Source organism: Pelobates fuscus, chromosome 1, assembly GCF_036172605.1.
Source record: "Pelobates fuscus isolate aPelFus1 chromosome 1, aPelFus1.pri, whole genome shotgun sequence".
Classification (NCBI taxonomy): Eukaryota; Metazoa; Chordata; class Amphibia; order Anura; family Pelobatidae; genus Pelobates; species Pelobates fuscus.
Window position 1 is genome coordinate 419,829,230 of NC_086317.1, and position 24,627 is coordinate 419,853,856.

Below are 24,627 nucleotides of genomic sequence, written 5' to 3' on the forward strand. Positions count from 1 at the left end.
CAGCACCCGGACTGAAGCGTGGCACCATCAAGTCAGGATGGAGCTCCTCCAGATGGGCTGTGGCACAGAGCAGAACGCACCATACTGTGCATAACTTTTCATCAGGATACCACCTTGCCAGCTTTCCTAATACGCGATCTCTGACCGCCGCCATAGTGTGGGACTATAACCTGCCATCAGTGGGCATAGGCTGAGAGATGCTCAGTAGGCCTCAATTCATCCTTGTTATGGACTTCCACACCACATATAGTACATTAACATGTGTTTTTCTCCAAGTTTCTACTCTCGCAGAGCTTTCTTGCTCTAACTTATTTTATTTTAGAAAGCTTGTTATACAGCCCTTATTTCAATTGTCAGGACCAGATTTTAATTGTCCTTTAACAGTTGCCAGCAGTGACTGGTTGAACAAATATTCTTGTTATGCAAGCAGATCAATAAACGGATGTGTAATAACTGTCTGTAGATGTGATCCCATTGCCAGGATGTAAAGCTTGTTCTAAGATCACTAAAGAGATAACATTTATCAAGAGTATAGTAATAATAATAATAATACTAATAATAATAATAAAGTATTTAACAAGGAAGAATACAACTTTTACAAGTTTTCAAGTATCTCCTGACGTCTAGACATTACTAATTCGCTCAATGTTTCTAGTTTAAGCAACCTCAGAAAGTTTAAAGTCTGAGTTGGCCTTGCCAAATGTAAAACCTGTAAGGCTTCCCACTGAGCTATCTCACAATTTATAAACCAAATATTTATTTTGTCCTCTTTTCCTGTAGAACAGCATAGTAAACAAATATTAAGTGGAGAGTGATTGACTGTGGGACGGATTGTCAGCTGCTCAGCTCATATTGAGTTCTCATTGCCTGATCTACATTTGGTACCTTCCAATCTGGAAGACATTTTGTGAAAAGAGAGACATGGGAAGGGTCGTGCTTCAGAAACCACAAACCTTTTGTTTTTCTTTTTTCTTTAAAAAAACACTAAAGAGATTTAAACTTGGAGAGAATACAGATTAAATACAAGATACCAATCTTTCAAATGTTCTTTAAGGGACACTATGGGTGATGTAGATTAATTTAGAAATAAACAAATATGTTTAAATGTCTATCTGTTCCTGTCCAAATCTGAGATGATTAAATTGCGTATACGCAGAAGTAAGCTCACACTGACACATGGAGTTCAGGTTAAAAGCACTTCAGAAAATTTAATGCCATCTAGTTGGAAAACAGTTATGCAGACCTTTTTAAAGGCAAAATGACATCATCATTGAATATCAGATAATAACAAATAAACATCATTAATTGGATTAAATGTTATGTGACTATATCAGTGTCCACCCATCAATATTATTAATTGGCTCAGGGGTTTGAGTGACCAGCTAGGTGTCCTCCCACCGGGAGGTGGTATTGTTCTGGACAAGGGTGTGGACAGAAGGCTCAGGCGCCATCTTTCCCAGCATGAGGTTTACTCGGTGGAAAGGGGGGCTTGAGCGTCATTTTACACAGTCAGTCTCATGATCAGGTGCAAGGTTCTTTTATGAATAGAACATTTCATTAGTACAGTGTTCTCATGGTCTTGGCTCTGGCCTTGGTTATACTTTGTTGCATGTTACAGGAGATTCAATAATTCCGGAGTCAGCTATGTCTTTATAGAAAATACAGTCTCTGTTCATTGTATTAAATGTTGCAGGGAAATTCTGTCATGTAATGTAGTTTAAGATGGAGAATCTGTCAGGTGATGAGGACAAAACGGAGGGTTTGTTACAGTGTGAGGTTAAAATGGAGTTAGTACAATAATTCAGTACAAGTTCAATAAAGATTTTTTATAATTCTACATCAGTCCCCCCTATGAAATGTTAATATTCTAAAAGATAAACTTTATTGGTTAGTTTCAGAAGACAGGTTAGCCCAAAGGCACAAAACCCTATGAAGTAACGGTTCTTAAAGTCTTCTTAGTTCTTCAGAGGGACATCATAAATAGACAAGCTTACATTACCATATGGACCTGTGTTATCTGGAGTATAGGCACAGCAAGTCATGGTGACAGGTAAACGTTATTGGTTGCAATAGATATAATAAATGCAAATCAAAATATTATTATTATTATTAGCAGTGACGGTTGGGAAAAATGGACTCAAACTTTCCTTTTACTGCAAAATCATCTGGTACCCCCCTTGGCACACCTATGGCATCAATATATATATATATATATGTGTCAAACTTTCCCTTTAGAGGGGTGCTCCTCTTTATGTTCTGAAGCATGAATGTGGTGTGTCAAGAGTACCTTGTCATGTATTATGTGTATGGACATAATAACCTTGGCTAGGGCGCATTTGCTTATGCATTGTAGTATTAAACCTGTCCCACGCTACATCAGCGTAGGTGGATTCGGATCATTTAGTCAATATTAATATCACCACAAACTCAGGATGGGCAAATAATCCTGAGGGAGCTTGGCGTTTGGATCTCTTTAGCTTCACGAGGTCTCCTTTTGGGGTCCTCGGCTTTCCATCGATGGCAGGTGGTCAGGCATTATTATGGCCATCAAACACCTACTTGTTGGTATCTTTTTTTATTATTATTTTTTTTTTAACAAGTCATTTTTTTCTTTAGAGTCAAAAGTGTGTCAAAATCAACAAATGTTACTTCTCATGTTGCAGAGAGAGAGAGAGTCTTGAATCTGGAACAATGAATCCACTGAGTGATCTCTGCAACTTTCACAATGCACTATTGGGTATATGGTCTTGGTTGTCACATTGATGACCGGCTAGGCTTCTGGCCATCCTGACAAAATGTCTATTATAACTAGTGCATATTTGACCCAGCAGCTCTTTGTCACCTGGATTCTTGAAAGGGATATTGAGAGTTAGCTAGGTGCTAAGGATTCTCCTCCTCTTCTGCCTGAGCTGTCCTTGGCACAAATAATACAGGATCGGCAGTAACTGATGATTAGAGGAGTAATTCTAGGTGCTTTAGAGTATTTAGAGATCAAAGAGTTCATGAGAGTCTTGGATAGGTATAAAGTTCCATGGGCTCACTGCCCAGTACATGTTTTTGGGTAAACAGAGCTTGAGAGTGTTGGAGTACAGCCCGTCTTCAAGGGTTGCCCCTTTCTGTTTTTCCAGCTTTGTATTTCTTCAGGGTCAGCAGCTGCTTGTCATTCTTTCAGAAGCTTGAGATCTGTAGGTAGGATCTACATGGTGAGTATAGAAGTTTCTTTAGCGGACGCCATTCTGTCCACTTCCCTTGGTGCACTTGTGGCTTGGTTGGCAGCTTTTAGTCAGCTGAGTGGTGCTTCTTATCTTCCAGATTGATCCAAAATAATGTGCTGCACCCAGGGCATATCTTGAGTCAGTGTAGGTATTGGCATGTCTTCCTTCAGGCATTTTGTATGCCACTGAGAAGGCTGTCAATTCAGCGTCTTGAGCAGATGTGAGTGAGGAAAGTGAAGATGCTTGACGTACCTGATCTTCTGTAGCAACAGCAAATCCAGTATGGTACCTTTCCTCTTTATCCGCAAACAGAGTGGAGTCAGGATCTGGTAAAGCTACTGCATGCTCTGTTGAAAGGTGTCTTGTTTCTTCTTTCATCTGTTCAAAGCAACCATGAGGAGCAGTAGAAGAGGTTTCCTCACCTATTTCTGTGTGAGATTGGGGGGTATTTGTCTTTCTATTTACAGTTCTCTTGCTGACCCCCCTCTGTAGAGAGTTGTGAATTGATTGTTCATGTTTTGTTCTAATGAGTCAGGTTCCTTTCATGAGATTTCTGGGGACTTAGTGTAGAAAAAACATGAGGGACAGCCACCTCCCTTACAGGTGTCTTACTTCCATGGGAATCTGGGTCAGGACCGCACTATTTCCTTGAGAGTGTCCAAAACAGTTCTTTCATGTCTGAATAATTTTTCGTTAGTGTGGTATTCCCCCCTGGGAAGTGGCGGAAGAGTGGCCAGAGCAACTTTTCTTCAAAATATAATGTCAGGTAGAGGCAGAGTTGTCTATGAGCGGAGGAAATTGGTGAGGAATAAGAAGGGAGGAAGCATATAAAGGATATAGATATGGTGGTGGGGAGATGGAAGAATGAGTAGTGGATAGAGTGAGAGGGAAGAAGGTGGAGTAGGAGGAGGAGAAGGTGGAGTAGAGGGAGGAGTAGGAGGAGGAGAAGGAGGAATAGAGGAGAAGTAGGAGGAGAGAGGAGAAGGTGGAGTAGAAGGAGAAAGTGGAGTAGAGGGAGGAGTAAGAGGAGGAGAAGGAGAAATAGAGGGAGGAGTAGGAAGAGGAGGAAGGAGTAGGAGGAGTAGAGGAGAAGTAGGAGGAAAGAGGAGAAGGTGGAGTAGAGGGAGGAGTAGGAGGAGGAGTAGAGGAGAAGTAGGAGGAGAGAGGAGAAGGTGGAGTAGAGGGAGGAGTAGGAGGAGAAAGTGGAGTAGAGGGAGGAGTAGGAAGAAGAAGGAGGAGTAAGAGCAGGAAGAAGGAGTAGGAGGAGGAGAAGGTGGAGTAATAATTCTACATCATGGGCAAAATAATCACTTCATCCTATTGAAGGTGTTATAGCATAGAAACATAGAAACATAGAATGTGACGGCAGATAAGAACCATTCGGCCATCTAGTCTGTCCAATTTTCTGAATACTTTCATTAGTCCCTGGCCTTATCTTATAGTTAGGATAGCCTTATGCCTACCCCATGAATGCTTATACTCCCTCACTCATCATGGACTCTAGTCACTATAACTACTTAAACATACATGACCGTTTATTGTGTCTAAAGTTTCCATGGAAACTGTGGAAAGAGAGTCCTAAATGTGTCTATATTATCTATTTTGTACCTTTCTGAAAATGTGTGTATGGCAAGAAAGCTTCTGAATGTTTTAATAAACATTGTGAAAATATCTCCAGTAGTTACATTCTATTAAATGACCAGTTAAGGTTTCCGGTAAATGTAAAGAGTATTGTATATCAAGTTTGTTTACAGAATATATTGTTCTTCACAGGATGTGGATACCTGCAGTTTGGATCGTACAAGGCTGGAATACAAACTAAAGGAGATGAAAGGGATGATAGAACTGATGAGAAACGTATATGAACAGGTGGATAAAATTAACTTTTGCCAAATTATCTTACATATGCCGTAATCGGACGTGGGCTAAGTACCCCCCGTCTCGTCTTTCCTCCAAGCTATACATGTTAAGTTCCTTTAACCTTTCTAGTGCATGGTGGCAGGTGATGTGAAAAAAAGTATCCCACTTTCTATGATAGTTCTATATGGTTTGTTGCGGTGAATGTTAACAGGGACGTCCAATCTTCATTAGAAATTGAACAGCCTAACTCCTTTTCCCATCCTGATTTAAAAGAAATGTTCTCTAAATATATATTGAGGATATTAGGGATTGGTAACATACCGAAAGGGATTAACCCCTTAAGGACACATGACATGTGTGACATGTCATGAATCCCTTTTATTCCAGAAGTTTGGTCCTTAAGGGGTTAATGCCCTTTAGGTGCATTTTTTAATAAATTAGAAAAAAAAACACCATCTGCCGCTGATCCTCTAGATAGCATTAAAGACGCCAGACAATGCAGAATCCTAAAATATTTATGAAAAATCACAGTGTGGAATATTATATTTTAACTGTATAGAAGTAAAATGTACCATCAAATCTTGGGTGAGAAACTCCTTCCCTGAGCCAGGACATTGAAAATGGGTCATGGATGCGTATTCCAGCATGACAATGATCCAAAACACACAGCCAAGGTAACAAAGGAGTGGCTCAAGAAGAAGCGCATTAAGGTCCTGGAGTGCCTTAGCCATTCTCCAGACCTTAATCCCATAGAAAATCTGTGGAGGGAGCTGAAGGTTCGAGTTGCCCAACGTCAGCCTCAAAACCTTAATGACTTGGAGAGGATCTACAAAGAGGAGTGGGCCAAAATCCCTCCTGAGATGTGTGCAAACCTGGTGGCCAACTACAAGAAACGTCTGACCTCTGTGATTACCAAGAAGGGTTTTGCCACCAAGTACTAAGTCAAAGGGGTCAAATACTTATTTCACTCATTGACATGCAAATCAATGTATAACTCTTTTGAAATGCGTTTTTCTGGATTTTTTTTTGTTTTGTTATTTTGTCTCTCACTGTTAAAATACACCTACCATTAAAATTATAGACTGATCATTTCTTTGTCAGTGGGCAAACGTTCAAAATCAGCAGGGGATCAAATACTTTTTTCCCTCACTGTATATAATTCCTGAATTAGTCCAAGGAAATGGAAAGACTTATACAAATGCACACATTTTCCTTTATCTGTCAATGTCCATGTCTCTGTCAATAGCAGTTGACCTTCAGGTTTTCTTGTGCCTATCACATGTATGGCAATGTCTCAGTTCCTGAATGTTTATACATAGGAATCACAACTAAGTCAGAATACAGTATTAGTATTGATTGATATTTGCTTCACATTTTTATTTTTAATAATTCCAGACATCCGTATTGGTGCTGGGTTGCACACTATGTTATATTGTCCTGATGATGATGTCTGAAGTTCTTCATAATAGGATGTTTATTGATTGGAGCTCAGTAATTTGTGTCCATATGAAAAGTCAGGATCATCTCTGTCTTTCCATAGAAAGGACACAGATTAAATAAGCACAACGGGGCATTTCCTCAGATGGAATTCAGTTCAAATATAGAATGTTAATTTACCAAAAATTGTACTTTGCATTAGTATTCACATTCAAATAGAACATTGTTATTTCCATTGTATTTGCAGGAACTCAAATCAGTGATGGAAGAGACTGGGGACTTATCAGTGGTATTGAACATGGACAGTCGTTGTTACTTGAACCTGGAGGACATTGTGAAAGAGGTGAAAGAACGATATGAAAACATTGCAGCCCGCAGTCGAGAAGAGGCTCAAGCATTGTCTAAGAGGAAGGTACACATGCAATTAAAAATTTAATTTGGTACTGTATAATGTACAATCGATTCACTGAACTGAATTTCATTAATGCATTAATTCAGTTTGTCTGAATTTCGTCATAATAGTCTGCATCTTTAAAACAATTACACAATTCATACCAGAGACATACCAAGCTTTGTAAACTTTCTGCATAGTTCCACACCCCCTTATTCCTTTATGTTTATCTCATGAGCCTTGTGTGTTTCTCCTAGTCCCCCCTTAACATGTTGTGTTATCTTACCCCATGTTACTTCTTGTGTATCTCTCAACTGCTTATCTTTTAGGTATCTCTTAACCTTATGTACCACTTTACCCTCTTACCTTTTTTTGCCCTCACAAGCATCCAAAGGCACATGGATACTGATATATATATATATATATAGAGAGAGAGATGCAATCATACATGCAATCACATACAAACATGGACACATGTATAGTCACATACATAGACACACAAATGCACAGACACACAATCCTATACCATGACATTCAGAACATAATCACACATTTAAACACACGGTCATGTGCATACCAAGTTTATTCAGTGAACTATGAATTGTAATGGTCTCTTGAATAAAAGTTCAGAATTCCATTCTATTTTGCAATTTGGATTTCAAATTCAAAAATTAAATTAATCACACTTCTGAATTTGCAGCTTAGGGAGTTAACCCCTAACCCCCTAAGGTTTGGTGTATTTCTTAAAGTGAAATATATTTGCTTGCTTGCAATGCTTCTCCCGGGGGCTCTCGTTGTAAATCCTATTTCTGCAGCTCCAGCCTAGCCTCCTGTTCCAGGCTCCTTCCCGCTCCCCTTTTGCCTACATCTTATCTCCAGGCTCCAGTAACACCATGGCCACCACTTAGTATCCAGTTGATCTAATACTACAGCTCCCAAACTCCTTGCAAACCTTAAGGCACTGTGGTGCTTTTATAAGCCATAACAGTGTTTGCATGGGTCATAGAGTGTGTCTGCATGGCTCAGTGTGTGTGTTTGCATGGGTCAGTGTGTGTGTGTGTGTCTGCATATGTAATTGTGTCTTTGCATTGGTCAGTAAGTGTGTGTGTGTCTGCATGGGCCAATGTGCTTGTTTGCATGGGCTAGTTTGTGTTTTTGGCATGACTCATGCCCAAAGCTTCCTGATTGGACATTCAGAGGTAGTGCAATGCAATAAGGTACTGGGCTTGCAGACCTTGGGGTTAAACTGTTAGTTAAATGTTTAACCCCTTAAAGTAAGACTGGGCCCAGGACCTTCATGCTTTATAACAACTTATATGATCACTATAGTGTCAGGAAAACAAACTTGTTTTCCTGGCCCTATATAACCCTTAGGTCCCCCCCAACCTTGGCGCTGAAGTGGTTAAAACCCCTTCAGTTACTTGCTTTAATCCAGCGACGGGCTCCCTCAGCCATGGTGACCTCTCCTCCGCCACTGATGTCAGCTCCCTAGTGGAGCGAAATGCACATACGCGGCAAGAGCGGCAAGATCATTCAAACAGTCCATAGGAAAGCATTTCTCAATGCTTTCCTATGGACGTTCTGCACACTGAATGTGATTTTCGCATCCAGCATCGCAGAAGCGCCTCTAGCGGCTGTCAGGAAGAAAGCCACTAGAGGCTGGATTAACCCTGCAATGTAAGCACAGCAGTTTCTCTGAAACTGCTATGTTTACATCTGAAGGATTAAAACCTAGGGGATCTGGCACCCAGACCACTTCATTGAGCTGAAGTGGCCTGGGTGATAATAGTGTCCCTTTAATTACAATTAAGTTATTATGGTGCCAGATTAGACCTTTAAAAAAGATCTAAAAGTGACACCTCCTCATCACCTCACACTACTAGAGGATAGTGAAGCCCTTACTCGGGTGAGTAGTGTAGTGTAGGTAAGTTAAACAACACAATTCTCCACGGCCTTCTATGTTCAATGGGTTGTCATTACCTGTATAAATCTCATGTGACAGATCATTAAATGGGGATCTTTCATTTATCTGAACTGCACAGTTGGAACATAATTCTCTGAGAGCTGGACGTTGTGAGGCAGAACTGGAGAGCAGTCGCAGCCACATTACTCAGCTTAACGGCAAGATTCAGCGAATAAGATCAGAGATTCTCACCACTCAGACTCAGGTGAGTGCTCTTGTCTGTTAAAGTTATGCTTTTGAAACATATCCAGGTAGTAATACATTAAATATTGTGAATGAATCAGAACCAAAATAGTGACCTCTGTACTATCCCTGAGTCCTAATCCTTATGATTATTTAAATAACACAGTAGCACTATGCACCACTTGATATCTCTGCAATTAAAGTGTAAGCTCACCTACCAAATTCAAAACAAACCTCTTGATAACAGTTCACCTGTTGCTTTCAGGCAAACTCTCTAGTTAGACAAGGATATTCCTATAAAGTAATTAACCCTTAATAGGGCACACATGAGGTGGGCAACTATACTTTAATAAGGTCGTGGAATAAAAAAGCAAATAAAACACAGAAATTAGTCTTGCCACAACTTGTACAGGATCAATTTCTATAAGATTCATAAATGCATACACAAAACCAGAAAGGTTACATGCTGTTGTTTTTGGTTTTATAGTTGCAGTGTTTTTTAGTATTCCCAATGTTGTTTTCTTCACAATTGTATAACCAAATGAATGCCGAGTAGGAGAATACTTTAGGTATTGATCACCCATATTAAATGGTAGTAGCAAGGACCAAATGGCATGGCCTGTGCAGGTTTTACTTACTTCTATTTTCTCGTTATTTGAAAATGTGCACTTGGAGCTTTGTTGGAGCTTGTATGGTGGAACTCCCCTTACTTACAGACTAAAGCAGGGATAGGCAACCTCCGGCACTCCAGTTGTTGTGGACTACATCCCCCATAATGCTCTTACACCCATAATGCTGACAAAGCATCATGGGAGGTGTAGTCCAAAACATCTGGAGTGCCGAAGGTTTCCTATGCCTGGACTAGAGTCACTAGACTGTGAGCTACTGTGAGCTGGACCCTCAATTACTCCTTCCTCATTTGTATTACCTTATATATGTGTTCATTGTGCACCATTTAACTAATGCCCACTTTACAAATAAACTAAACCAGGGGTGCCCAAAAGCTAGACCCCGAGATGTTGCAGAACCACAACTCCCATGATGCCTTTATAATGACAAAGCATCATGGAAGTTGTAGTTTTAAAAACATCTGGGGATCTAAGTTTTAAAAATATTATTGTATGCAATCCCATTAATCAATGCAGTGTCCACTTGGTCGAGTGCAAGGCAGTACACCGAAGCTCATCATAGTTATTTAAATAGATGTTATAACCTCTAATTTAACATGTCATTCTAAGCACCATAACAACTGTGCATTATTGAGAACTCTTTTTGCAGAGAATACTTTGGTTCCGGTTTTTGTAAATACTGCTGCAGCGATAAGACTGCCCCATGGTGCGGTGATGTCAAACAGGGAGTTTATTTTGTCCTTTGCTATCTAAACTCCAACTTGTAGATATAGTAAATGCATCTGAGCAACTAGGCTTTGGTTGCACACATGCGTGGTCTGTAGCTCCCTGTAAATAGCTCAGTTCACAATGTTAGAGGCTGTAGCTTTGGGGTGGTTGCTTTAGTCATTTATTATTTTGAATGCATTTTCTGTGCTATCTATACATGTACTAAACCTGTTTTGTCTCTGCTCTGTTTGATATATCAGTGTGTACATCTGGAGCGAGAAGTGTCAGACAGTAAGGCCAAGAGTGAAATTACCCTCAAAGATGCCAAAATGAAACTGGAAGAGATAACAGATGCTCTACAGAAGGCCAAGCAGGACATGACTCGCCAACTGCGAGAATACCAGGAGCTGATGAATGTGAAACTGGCTCTGGATATTGAGATCGCCACGTACAGTAAACTGCTTGAAGGGGAGGAGAGCAGGTAAGACAAACATTAAATAGGATAGATGTAAATCAGTCAGAAAGCAAGTGTACAGTGCTTTCTAAAAGCCTCCAGGCTGTCATTCAATATTCATTACATGACAGAAGGTATATTGAAATTACACTCTTTATTGTATATCTTTTTACATTCTGAAATTCATGATCATGTCTTAATTTTACATAGTGATGAAGTTCGGCATTAACATATCTATATTACTGCTATTGATCCAAAAGAAGGGAGGTGGAAATGAAATTGAAGCAACTTGCAATTTCATCCCAAAACGGGATACAAAATCCTTTTTGAAAAAGGTCAGAAGGAATTGATCTAGCTGCAAAAAGATCTGTATGACAGTCTTATCTAGATCAGCCTTGTACAAAATCTTACAAGGTACACACTCCATCCAGAAGTGGTTCTAAGTCAGCATCGGTAAACATTCCCTTTCTTTTTGTGGTTTTACCAATAATCAGACTGCTTTTTTGCAGCTTTGAGATATGAGTCTGTCATGGAATGGATGAGAAATTACATACAATAGGTGATAGGTGTGCTTTTTGGTCATGCTCATGTAAAAGTTGTGGAGTAACTTTCCAGAATTTTTATTACTATGTTTACCTATCCCTATATTTAACAAACATGTAGAATTTTTTATTGATTGTGGAAATCTATACCTCCTAATCCTGCAGTTGGGTGCCTCTATCTTTGCTATACGTCAATCATCGTTATAAACATTGTCCTTTGCACCTGGCATTCAGCATAGAGAAAGCATATAGAGAAGAGGAAAATAAAAAAAAATAATGTTTCTATATCTGTAACATAAATTTAAAAGAATTGGAGTATTTCATGGAAAAAAAACAAGTTACGAGTGATGTATATTTTAGAGATGTTGCAGTTACCTTTTAACTTGGAAAACAAAATGTGTACCTTGTACAAGTTGTTCAAAATGGAAACACAATATATTGAAAATAAATTCTTCCTATCAACAGACCTCTAAAACAGACAGTGTTGCAACTGTGAGCAGGCACGATTAGGAGAATGTGGAGTGCAGAACTGTTACCAAAACGGTGAACTGTGCTGTCACTATCAATTTCTGTCAATTTCGTAGTTCAAATTTGATAAACAGGACTGATGCTGGGGCTGAATAATTTATCCCACAAACTGCTGCTGGACATGCATTTATGGTATTAGATCAAAATCCACTCACTAGAATGGTAGTGTCTAGATTGGTGGAGCCTCTCCCTGATTTGTGAGTCTATATGTTGCCATTGCTTGCCTGTGAAAATGCAGCAGTAACATGAAATATAAAAGTGAGCTTTTTTGTCTTTTATTTTTGCATATTCTTAATACATTAAAACTGAGGGGGCACTCGCAGAACAGGAGTGTCCATTATATTACAATTTCTGTAACTCAATTGCTATATGATGGATTAAAGGAACACTATAGGGTCAGGAACACAAACATGTATTCCTGACCCTATCGTATTGAAACTACCATCTAGCCTCCCCTGCCTCCTCCCCCACTTTGCTTCCCTAAATATAGTAAAATCTAACTTGTATTCAAGTTTGCAGCTGCTGTCTCTGTCCCTGATATGTGCTGCTTGTCTGACATCATCAGAAGTGATTTTGTGAGCCAATCACAATGCTTTCCCATAGGATTGGGTGATACTGTCAAGGAGGAAGATCAGGGGCAGAACCAGCACAAGTCAAACTCAGACGTGGCCAATCAGCATCTCCTCATAGAGATGCATTGAATCAATGCATCTCTACAAGTAGTCATGCCCTTCATGTCGACAATATGAGCTCTGATAGGCTAAAAGCAGTCAGATGACACTCTCATTCAATCACAGCTGCCCATTGCTACTTAGGCTAATACTTCCTCATCAGCCAAAGCAGCATAGAGGGGATGGCATGCTGAGAACTCTTGTTTAACATGAAAACCTTAAAACTATTTAATGCTGATTGAAATGACACCACCAGGGAATTCCAGACACTATAACCAGTTCATTGAAGTGAAGCAAATACAGTGCTCACAGTCTACCTTTAATATCATTTACTGTGAAGGCATTCCCTTCCTAGTTACAGTTCAAAATGTGATAGAGCCTACTCATCTTGCTGACACAACATCTCACAAGCAGATGGGAAAAAAACTGAGACTATTTTCTCACTGAGCTGAAATGTTTAGCACTTAAATCCCAACAGAAATATAAGTGTGTAACCACTTCATGGCCAAATATACAGGCTTCCTTTATGCAACCTCTTTTCTTACCATATACTTGCAGAACCAAACTAAATAACTCCTTCACTACAATGAAACTGCAGATTGCCATGTCTGGCCCTGGAAAAGCTACTGATGAGAAAACCATTTAAAACTGTTTTTTGCTAAGACAGAGTGTTGTAATAAGACAGGAAAGTATAGTGCCAGACGTATGTGCATAGCGTCCTATATCATACAACTCGCAACAAAATCGTAAGTGCTATGAGCCACGTATGTGTAGGCTCAGAAGCAATGCCCCCATCAGGAGCACATACCGGGGCAGGATATTAATAGACAGAGAGCCAAGGGTCCCATCCCTCATTTTGAAGTCAAATTCCGATAGATTGCTTTGGAGATGAGATTGCTCAGTGCTCACAAAGGCTGCCCAGGATAAGGCACTTTAATGAATATCTTTCTGGCTCGGGATGGTGCTCAGTTAAATGACAGTCATTTAGCATGGTGGTCAAGCCCTCTGTCCATGGGCGTAGGAACCCAAATAAATCTGGGGGGATAGCATTTTTATTCGGTAAACTAGGAGTTGTTTATCCCATTGTACAGCGCTACGGAATTTGCTGTCGCTATATAAATGATAAAATAATAACATTAAAGGGTCACTAAAGGGAAGGGGTTTTACTTACGCGGATACAGCACCGGGATCCTCCTGATGCCGCGCCCCCTATTTCGTCAAAATGACAAAATAGCAAGGTGCTAGCAGGGAGCAACAAAACGCTTCTATTCAGAAGCGTCATTGCTCCCTGGTGCGCATGCGCAGCTTTGCCGCACATGCGCAGATACTTCATAGGGTGGCATTCATGTCTTGACTAGGAAGCACCTCTAGTGGCCATCTGAGTGTCCACTAGAGGTATTCCTCAGCAGCAATGTAAATACTGCCTTTTTACGAAATGGCAGTGCTTACATTAAAAAGCCTGCAAAGACATGCTATAGACACCAGAACTACTACGCTTAGCTGTTGTGGTTCTGGTGACTATAGTGTCCCTTGAATATAGAGGGGGAAAAAGAATCATCACAAATGTAAGAAATAAAATGTCTGTATAATTATTCTAAAAATTATTTTAAAAAAATAAAAAATATGCACATTCCCAGCTTAATTTTTAGCACGACACATGACACCAAACATTTTGTACTTTGCAGGTTGCTTTTTATATTTTTTTATACATATACAGATTGTGTAATACTGCCCCTGACTTAGGGTGACCACATTTCCTAACTGCTATTCAGTGACACTGTCAGAAATGCATTCCATACATTTTACTACCCGTCTCTACCAGGGCCGGACTGGGAAATCAGCCCTGGAAAAAAATCTATACCAGCCCAATAATGCATAGTGTGCTGATATAGAGGGTGAAAAAACGTAACTTAAAATTGAAAACTCTTACTCCAACGAAGGAACGCATATAGGGCTTCAAAATAAACAAGAGCGCCTTTATTTTAAGTAGACGTACATTTGCATGTAATCAATGTTTCAGTACAACTACTTTGGCCTATTAAGGACATTTTAGTAATGGTACTGAAATGCTGAATGTCTGCAGTTGCACAACTAAAAAAAATGAAGTGATCTGGTTAATTTTGACGTTCTATGGGTGCGCTCTTCACTTTGAATATGTTATTGTGCATGAGTATGAGTATGCAACTAGCAACAAGACAGGGCCAATACGTGCTCATTACACACACACACACATATATATATATATATATATATATATATATGTAACGGAACGCAGTATATTAGTCCACGATATCCGTTGGTATCTTCAGGAAATCCACAGTCAAGACAGAAAGCACGGCAATATTCCCCATCCTCCCAATAACCGGACGAAACACAGTTTGGGAGTCAACTAACTCGCTTTATTCACAGACTTCTGTATTTATGCAATTCCCCGTGCAAGGGGTTTCCTTACAGTTATTACAGGGGATTTCTCCCATCAGGCATTGTAATTATCCCAACAGGCATTGCGGCACGAGAGGGATACTCCCACTAAAATGGACGATTAAGTGGATTATCCCCTCGTGGCGCAAAACCGACAATTTATACAGAAATCTATATTTTATACATTTTTACTCGCTTTTAGACGAGGGACCGTTCGGTAGATAGCTGGGGTCGGCGGGCACATTTAGTGAGAATACCGCTCCGATCCCAGCTAGACCAACCGAACGCCGCACAAAATACATTCAAACATGGAGTTCGGTCCAACAGTACCGGACATTTATGGGGAACACAACATATCAAACGCGGCACTCCCGAATGCTCTGGAAGTCCAGCGGTGTTCGGATCATTGAGTAGCCGTTTTTGGTTCCAGGCTCTCGACGACCGAACACCGCTGCAGAGACAAAGGATCCAAGATGGCCGACCGCCGCATGGTCGGTAGCCGATCGGCGGCCACCTAGGAGAGCCCTTGGTTACCGATTGCAACATTGTTGCAATCGATTAATTGGTGCCACACGACTGGTGAATGTGTGGTCTACCCGCAGTCGTACGGTGAACGGCCGGAATAGCCATGTTCCGTCAACGAATGCTTTGTGTGCTGGCAGGGTACGGCGGCCAGTATGCGAACGGCTGTAACATAGCCTTATTACAGGTAAAGATTTACAGTATACATTCAGCCTATGGACAACCTACAATACATATAGTTCAGAAGTGGCTAGGTTTGCCACAATGCTCCCCCAGAACCAAGCCGGCATACACAGTCTGATCCCAACGGATCGGCTTGGGGATGTCCGGGGGAGTACTCACAGATCATTTTTCTAATTCAGTCTGTCTGGATAACCCGTCGGCGTTACCGTTTTGTTTTCCTGGCCGGTAGTGAATGGTAAAGTCAAAGGGCTGCAGCGCCAAACTCCAGCGCAGCAGCCTGGCATTGTCCCCAGATACACGGTTTAGCCACACCAACGGGTTGTGATCTGTGAGTAGGGAAAAAGGTTGTCCATACAAATACGGCTGTAACTTTTTAAGGGCCCACACCACGGCCAGGCATTCCTTCTCAATGGCGGCGTAGCTCACTTCACGGGGTAACAACTTGCGACTTAAGTATGCTACGGGATGCTCTCCGCCATCGGCTCCCACTTGGCTTAGCACTGCCCCCAATCCAAACATTGAAGCGTCTGTGTGGACAAGAAATCTTTTAGTTGGATCAGGAGCCGTTAACACAGGAGCATTAGTTAGGGCGGTCTTGAGCTGTTGGAATGCCTGCTCACACTCTGGGGCCCAGACAACCAGTCGAGGAATGTTCTTTTTGGTCAGGTCCGTCAGGGGTTTGGCCAGGGTGCTGTAGTCGGGTACAAATTTCCTATAATACCCTGCAGTCCCTAGGAACGCTAGCACCTGGGTTTTGGTCCTGGGGGTAGGCCACTTAGCTACGGCCTCAATTTTGGCTGGCTCGGGTCTCTGCTGCCCACACCCTACTCGGTGTCCTAGATACTGCACCTCGGCCATCCCTACGTGGCACTTACTTGGTTTTAGTTTTAACCCGGCTTCCCCAATACGGTCTAGGATCGCCCCTATATGTTGGAGGTGATCTTCCCAGGTCTGGCTGAAGATGGCTATGTCGTCCAGGTAGGCACAGGCATAGTCCTGGAAGCCGTCCAGTAGCCGATCTACCATCCGCTGAAAAGTAGCCGGAGCGTTTTTCATTCCGAAGGGCATGACCTTGAACTGGTACAGGCCAAACGGAGTGACAAACGCCGACTTGGGGATGGCATCATCGGCTAAAGGAATTTGCCAGTATCCCTTACATAAGTCAATGGTAGTGAGATACTGACCCCGTGCCATCTTATCTAGTAGTTCGTCTATCCGGGGCATCGGGTAGGCATCAGACACTGTTTTGTCATTCAGCCTCCGGTAGTCAACGCAAAATCGGGTCGTGCCGTCCTTTTTCGGCACCAGGACTACCGGCGATGCCCAGGGGCTATCTGAGGGTTCGATAACCCCTAACTGCAGCATTTCCTCCAGCTCGGCCTTCATATGGGTCCGGACTGATTCCGGAACCCTATATGGCGCCTGTCGCATAGGTAGCTGTCCCGGAGTTTCAACTCGGTGGGTGGCCAGCGGAGTGTACCCAGGTAAATTGGAGAAGGTAGCCCCTTTAGCTACGATCAGCGCCTGTATCTGGGCACGCTCGCGAGGGCTTAGCCGCTCCCCCAGTTGAACTCCCCGGGAGGGCTCTACCGGCTCTTCCGGTTCTAGTAGATCAGGTAGTGGCAAGTTCTCCTGATCTTCTATGGCGGAGGCACAGATTGCCGTCACATCCTCTATCCGCTCGTGGTAGGGTTTGAGCATGTTTACGTGAAGCATGCGTCTCTTCCCCACCCCTGAGCAGGGGCCGATCACATAGGTAGTGTCGCATCGCTGCTCCACTACCTGGTATGGGCCTTGCCAGATGGCCTGCAGCTTGTCTGTGCGGACAGGTTTTAAAATTAAAACCTTCTGTCCCACTTGAAAGCTGCGGTCCCTGGCTCCCCTATTGTACCATCGCCGTTGACGTTGCTGGGCTGCCTGGAGGTTGGTGTGCACAGCCTGGGTTAGCGCCTCCAGTCGGTCTCGGAACTCCAGTACATACGATACGATAGGGGTTTCGCTAGCGGTACTCTCCCCCTCCCAGTGCTCTCTAATCAAGTTTAAGGGCCCCCGTACTCTTCTCCCGAACAATATTTCAAATGGGGAGAACCCGGTCGATTCTTGGGGAACCTCTCTATACGCAAAGAGCAGGTGAGGTAGGAACCTCTCCCAGTCTTTGTGGGTTTCCCCGAACGTCCGAAGCATCTGCTTCAGCGTCCCATTGAATCGTTCACATAGTCCATTGGACTGGGGGTGGTAGGCTGAATTGACTATTGGCTTAATGCCACACACCTTCCACATCTGTTGGGTAACCTCAGCAGTAAATTGGGTGCCCCGGTCGGATATTATTTCCTGGGGAAACCCTACCCGGGAAAATACTTTTATTAGAGCTTCCGCCACGGTTTCAGCGTGAATGTTAGAGAGGGCTACCGCTTCGGGATATCGGGTGGCGTAGTCCACCACGGTTAAAATGTACTTTTTCCCAGAGGGACTGTGTTTGGGCAGGGGCCCTATTATATCTACTGCTACCCTGCTGAAGGGTTCGGCGATAATGGGGAGGGGGCATAATTTGGCCTTGTGGCGATCCCCTCGCTTACCTACTCTCTGGCAGACGTCGCAGGAGGTGCAATATTGTCGTACATCCTGTGAGATTCCGGGCCAGAAAAACGCATGCGTTAGGCGGTATCGGGTACGGGTCATCCCTAGATGTCCTGACAAGGGGATATCGTGAGCAATTCTGAGCAGCTCCTGCCTATACTTCCGGGGTACCACTAGCTGTTTGTTAGTCAAGGTGACAGACCCCCCCACGTCCTTGGCCGTGATACGGTACAATAGCTCTTTCTCCCACGTGTAGTGCTCCCCCTCTAGCCCGGCCTGGTCAGCTTGTGCCCGGTCCCTATAGACTTGTAGAGTGGGATCGGTCTGTACTTCAGTGACAAAGGTAGTCGGGGTATCCCAGGATATGGAAGTCGGGTGGGAGTCGTGGTCTCTTACCTGAGCCTCAGAGTGTATCGGTGTAGCCGTGGTGCGAGCCTGTTGCCGTGTGGTTACTGGATGGGCTTCCTGGTAGGGGGCCTGTGGAACAAAGGCAGAGGTCATCTGACCCAAATCATTCCCTAGCACAACATCTGCTGGTAAGTTCTGCATTAGCCCCACTTCTACTGTCCCCTCTCCCGCACCCCAGTTCAAATGTACTTTCGCCGTGGGTAGTTGGTATACAGCTCCCCCGGCTACCCGAACAGCCACAGATCCGCCGGTATGCGTGCCCTCCGAAACCAAATGGGGGGCTATCAGGGTCAAGGTAGCTCCCGAATCCCGCAGTCCCTGAACCTCGTTTCCCTCAAGTGTTACCAGTTGTCGGTGATGCTGCCGGTTATCAGTGGCTCGGACCGACATGACTTCGTGTAAGATACCCAGAGGTTCCTCCGCCTGCACACTCCATAAATCCTGAGTGGCGGGTTCCCTCTGGTAATGGTGAGCAGCCGCCCTGGGTGCGGGGTTTGGACGGCCCTGAGTCCAGGTGGGCCTGCTGCGATTCTGGGTGCATTCTCGGGCCATATGCCCCCATTGTTTACAGGAATGGCATTGGATGTTGGCCCGCCCGTTGTATCTGGAAGGCGGCGGTATCTGTCCTTGTGAGGGACGGAACGGGGCAGCGGTGGGCGCTAGAGGTGGTGTAGCGCTAGGTAGTCCTGGGGGTCGGGAGTAGCTTTTGGCTACGGGTCCCAGGGGTCTCCGGGCATCAAAGTGTTGATCGGCCAATCTAGCCGCTTCCGTTAAGGTGAGGGGTTTCCTGTCCCGCACCCATTCTTGCGTCTCCGGAGATAATCCAGTAAAAAATTGTTCCAGCAACATCAGCTGGCATAATTCCTCCATGGTGGTGGCGTTGCTGGCCTGGATCCACCCTTGGGAGGCTTGATCCAATTTGTGTGCCCATTCTGCGTGCGAATCTCGCTCTGGTTTGCGTAAGTGTCGGAACTTGCGCCGGTATGCCTCTGGGGTAATGGCATACCTCTCCAAGATTGCGCGTTTTACTTTGGCATAATCTTTGCTGTCCTCACTGGGTACAGCACGGTACGCTTCGGCTGCCCGACCTGCTAGTTTGCTTGCTAGCAGTTGCACCCATACGGACCGTTCTAGCTCATGCAGATCACACAGTCTTTCAAAGTCCTGCAAGTACCCGTCTATCTCGTCCTTTTCCTCGCAAAAAGCCCTGAAGGCCTGGTACGGGATCTTGGGCTTTACTGGGTTGTAGAGGGACCCTGTGTTGGACTCGGTTCGAGTCAGGGTGTGTTGCGGGCTGTGTGCCATAACATATTCCTGCACATTTGCCATTACCATATTCAACATGGCATCTGATATCGGTTGCGGCAAAAACGCTAGCCTGGTCCTCATCTCTCTTTCATAGAGCGTTTCCTCCATAACTACTGGGGGTGTAGCGCTGCGGGCTTGGTCTCCCTCCATCAGCTCGGCAATTATTGTAGCCTTGGTTTTGCTGCTGGCTACTTTCCCTCTGGCTTCCAGTAGTTCCTTTAAAGTCTGTCGTTTCAGTATGGTATAATCAATCTCCATACGAATTGCCTTTGCTTTCCTCGTTCGGTAGTTCCAGTTACACGAACTCCGTTTTTCGGCTGTAAGGTTCGGATCCCACCGCTGCCACCAATTGTAACGGAACGCAGTATATTAGTCCACGATATCCGTTGGTATCTTCAGGAAATCCACAGTCAAGACAGAAAGCACGGCAATATTCCCCATCCTCCCATTAACCGGACGAAACACAGTTTGGGAGTCAACTAACTTGCTTTATTCACAGACTTCTGTATTTATGCAATTCCCCGTGCAAGGGGTTTCCTTACAGTTATTACAGGGGATTTCTCCCATCAGGCATTGTAATTATCCCAACAGGCATTGCGGCACGAGAGGGATACTCCCACTAAAATGGACGATTAAGTGGATTATCCCCTCGTGGCGCAAAACCGACAATTTATACAGAAATCTATATTTTATACATTTTTACTCGCTTTTAGACGAGGGACCGTTCGGTAGATAGCTGGGGTCGGCGGGCACATTTAGTGAGAATACCGCTCCGATCCCAGCTAGACCAACCGAACGCCGCACAAAATACATTCAAACATGGAGTTCGGTCCAACAGTACCGGACATTTATGGGGAACACAACATATCAAACGCGGCACTCCCGAACGCTCTGGAAGTCCAGCGGTGTTCGGATCATTGAGTAGCTGTTTTTGGTTCCAGGCTCTCGACGACCGAACACCGCTGCAGAGACAAAGGATCCAAGATGGCCGACCGCCGCATGGTCGGTAGCCGATCGGCGGCCACCTAGGAGAGCCCTTGATTACCGATTGCAACATTGTTGCAATCGATTAATTGGTGCCACACGACTGGTGAATGTGTGGTCTACCTGGGGAGCCCGCAGTCGTACGGTGAACGGCCGGAATAGCCATGTTCCGTCAACGAATGCTTTGTGTGCTGGCAGGGTACGGCGGCCAGTATGCGAACGGCTGTAACATAGCCTTATTACAGGTAAAGATTTACAGTATACATTCAGCCTATGGACAACCTACAATACATATAGTTCAGAAGTGGCTACTTTTGCCACAATATATATATATATATATATATATATATATATGACATTTATGTGTGTATTATGCATATATAAATGTATATTACTATATGTGTAAATATTATAGGCATAATTATATGTTACTAATACACACATCAATATACATGCATATATATATGTGTGTATTACTGTCAGGATCACATCAATTTACGTCTATTACCTTTACCTTGTTTAGTGTATCTTGTCTCCAATTGTCTCCTTTTTTTTTCCTCTGACAGCAACCTTTGTGCATCTTTTACTTCATCCCAGTCCCTGTGTGTTTCTTTTTACCCTTCTCCAGCCTCTGTATTTCTCTTTCCCCCAGCCCCTTTTGTGATGTTCTTAGCCCCAGCCACTTTGTCTCTTTCTCCCCTTCCAAATCTCATCTGTGTGTCTCTTTCTAACTCCAGACTCTGTGTGCCTCTTTCTCTTCTCCCAGCCACTCTCTGTCTCTTTTTCCCCAACCCAGCGTTGCCTCCCACAAATCTTGTGTCACTTTGTTCCCCTTCCCTACTGTATGTCTCTTTGTCCCCCCAACAAACCTTCAGTGTGTCTCTCTTCCCCATCTCCTCCCTGTGTCTCTCTCTTACCCATCTGTCTCTTTGTACCCCCATCCCCTGTGTCTCTCTATTACCCTATCTGTCTCTGTGTCCCCCCTTCTCCTGTGTCTCTCTAATACCCCTCTCTTTGTCCCCCCATCCCCTGTCTCTCTATTACCCCTCTGTCTCTTTGTCGTCGTCCCCCCAACCTGGTGTCTTTCTATTACCCCTCAGTCTGTGTCCCCCCTTCCCCCGTGTTTCTATTACCCCTCTATTTGTCTCTCCCCTTCCCCTCTATTTGTCTCCCCCCCTTCCCCTCTATTTGCCCCCCCTTCCCCTCTATTTCTCTCCCCCCTTCCCCTCTATTTGTCCCCCCCTTCCCCTCTATTATTTGCCCCCCTTCCCCTCTATTTGTCTCCCCCCTTCCCCTCTATTTGCCCCCCTTTCCCCTCTATTTGTCTCCCCCATCCCCTCTATTTGTCTCCCCCTTCCCATCTATTTGCCTCCCCCTTCCCCTCTATTTGTCCCCCCTTCCCTTCTATTTGTCCCCCCCTTCCCCTCTATTTGCCCCCCTTTGCTCTATTTGTCTCCCCCTTCCCCTCTATTTGCCACCCCCATTCCCCTCTATTTGCCCCCCTCCCTTCCCCTTCTGTGTCCCTTCTGACCTTTTTTACAGGAGGACTGAGGGAGGGGGCGGAGCTAACTACCGTGCTCCCTTGCGGTTCCCATAATTCCCAGCATCTACACATCATAGAGTAATCCCTACTCTATGATGTGTAGATGCTGGGAATTATGGGAACCGCAAGGGAGCATGGTAGTTAGCTCCGCCCCCTCCCTCAGTCCTCCTGTGCTGACAGCTGCACGGCTGTCATTATCAGTGAGTGTGCCGCCGGACCAGTTAGGCAGCCGCCCGGCACACTCGCTGATACTGACAGCAGCATAGCTGTCAGCACAGGAGATGGGGCCGCTGGCTGCAAGGTGAGTAATCACCTCTGAGTGTGCCGCCGGACCGGCCACCCAGCGGCACTGACATGCGGCCCTCGGCCGCGATATTATTAAAATATAGGGAGCAGGGCTCCCTCTCCATCTCCAGCCCCCCAGGTGCCGCGGCCCACCGGGAAATTTCCCGGTATCCCAGTGGGCCAGTCCGTCCCTGGTCTCTACCCCTTCCATTTATATTAGAACCCCACCTACCCCTTCCATGAATATTAGAACCACCCCTACCCCTCCCATGAATATTAGAACCACCCCTACCCCTTCCACGCATATTAACCCCACCTACCCCTTCCATGCATATCAGTACCCCCTAACCCCTTCCATGCATATTAGTATCCCCCTAACCCATTCCATGTATATTAGAACCCACCCTACCCCTTCCATTCATATAATTACTCCCCTAACCCCTTCCAATTATTTTTCTACCTCCCCCATCCTCTCATCCATATTAGTAGCCCCCCTAAAACCTTCCAATTATTTTTCTACATTTGTCCCCCCCTTTTACCTGACATAGCAGGGGGGCCTCTGGACGTCCGGCGGGCGCAGTGTCAGACTGAGCGCCAGGTAGTCAAGTGACAGCCGGCCAGGGCTGGTGCAAGGATTTTTGCCGCCCTAGGCAAAAGTAAAGTTTGCCACCCCCCCATGTGACATCACAATGCCCCACCCATATGATCTGCCATGTTAACTAACGCCAGTGCTGCAGTGCCGCCGTGTTTACATTAAAAGGCCTGCAGGGACAGGCTATAGACACCAGAACCACTACATTAAGCTGCAATGGTTCTGGGGACTATAGTGTTTCTTTAATGTTAGGTAAATTAGAGATTAGTGCCACGAATAATATACTAGATTGCCTACTTACACCCAGATGAGCATGATGATGGGCTCTAGCTGCAGTCTGGCTCCACTGGTCTGGTGTAGAACAGGTTCTCTGGAGGCTGTTTGTAACTGTGGTCACAAAAATCAATGTTCTGGGGGAACAGGAAGCAGCTCCATTTTTTGGGGGCCCTTTACACAGCTCAAGGTCTGGGTCCCAGGTTCCACCTTCATGTTCCACCAATTGTTCACAGGGGGTGGAGTGTGTAGGGAGTGTCCTGATATGTGTGTAAGGAATGCATTGTGTGAATCTGTGTATGTGTAAGGGCTGCAAGGTGTGTTTCTGTGTATGTACGGGATGCAGTGTGTGCGTCTGTAAGGGATGCATTGAGTGTGTGTAAGGGGTGCATTGAGTGTGTGTAAGGAATGCATTGTGTGTTTCTGTGTGTGTAAGGGATGCATTGTGTGTAAGGGTTGCATTGCTTGTGTGTGTGTGTGTCTAATTCATTGTGTGTGTAATGCATTGTGTGTTTTTCTGTGTGCAAGGGGTGCATTGTCTTTGTGTGTAAGGGGTGCATTGTGTGTGTGTGATGGATGTCAATCTCTCCCCCATCCCTTGTCACTCTCTTCTCCCCCCTCTCCCTCCCTTGTCACATTCTTCTCCCCCCTCCCTTGTCACTCTCTTCTCCCCACCTTGTCACTCTCTTCTCCCCCCTCCCTTGTCCCCCCATCTTCTCTCTTCTCTCCCCCCGTTGTCACTCTCTTCTCCCCTCCCCTTCCCCACTCTCATTCCCCTGTCAATTCCCCTCACTGTCAATTTCTTTCTGTCCCCCCCATCCCTGTCAATTTCTTCCTCCCCCCCATCCCTGTCAATTTCTTCCTCCCCCCCATCCCTGTCAATTTCTTCCTCCCCCCCATCCCCGTCAATTTCTGCCTCCCCCTCCCTTCAATTTCTTCCCCCCCCTCCC

The 24,627-nt window shown here is 44.5% G+C and overlaps 1 protein-coding gene across 1 annotated transcript in view; it reads left to right on the forward strand.

The window, feature by feature from the left end:
- Positions 1-24,627, forward strand: part of LOC134570604 (keratin, type II cytoskeletal 80-like) — a 50,801-nt gene that overhangs the window by 20,337 nt on the left and 5,837 nt on the right. The window contains exons 4-7 of the mRNA XM_063428536.1: positions 4,989-5,084; positions 6,760-6,924; positions 8,946-9,071; positions 10,647-10,867. Of these exons, the coding sequence (XP_063284606.1) occupies positions 4,989-5,084; positions 6,760-6,924; positions 8,946-9,071; positions 10,647-10,867 (608 nt within the window). The remainder of the gene's footprint in view (positions 1-4,988; positions 5,085-6,759; positions 6,925-8,945; positions 9,072-10,646; positions 10,868-24,627) is intronic.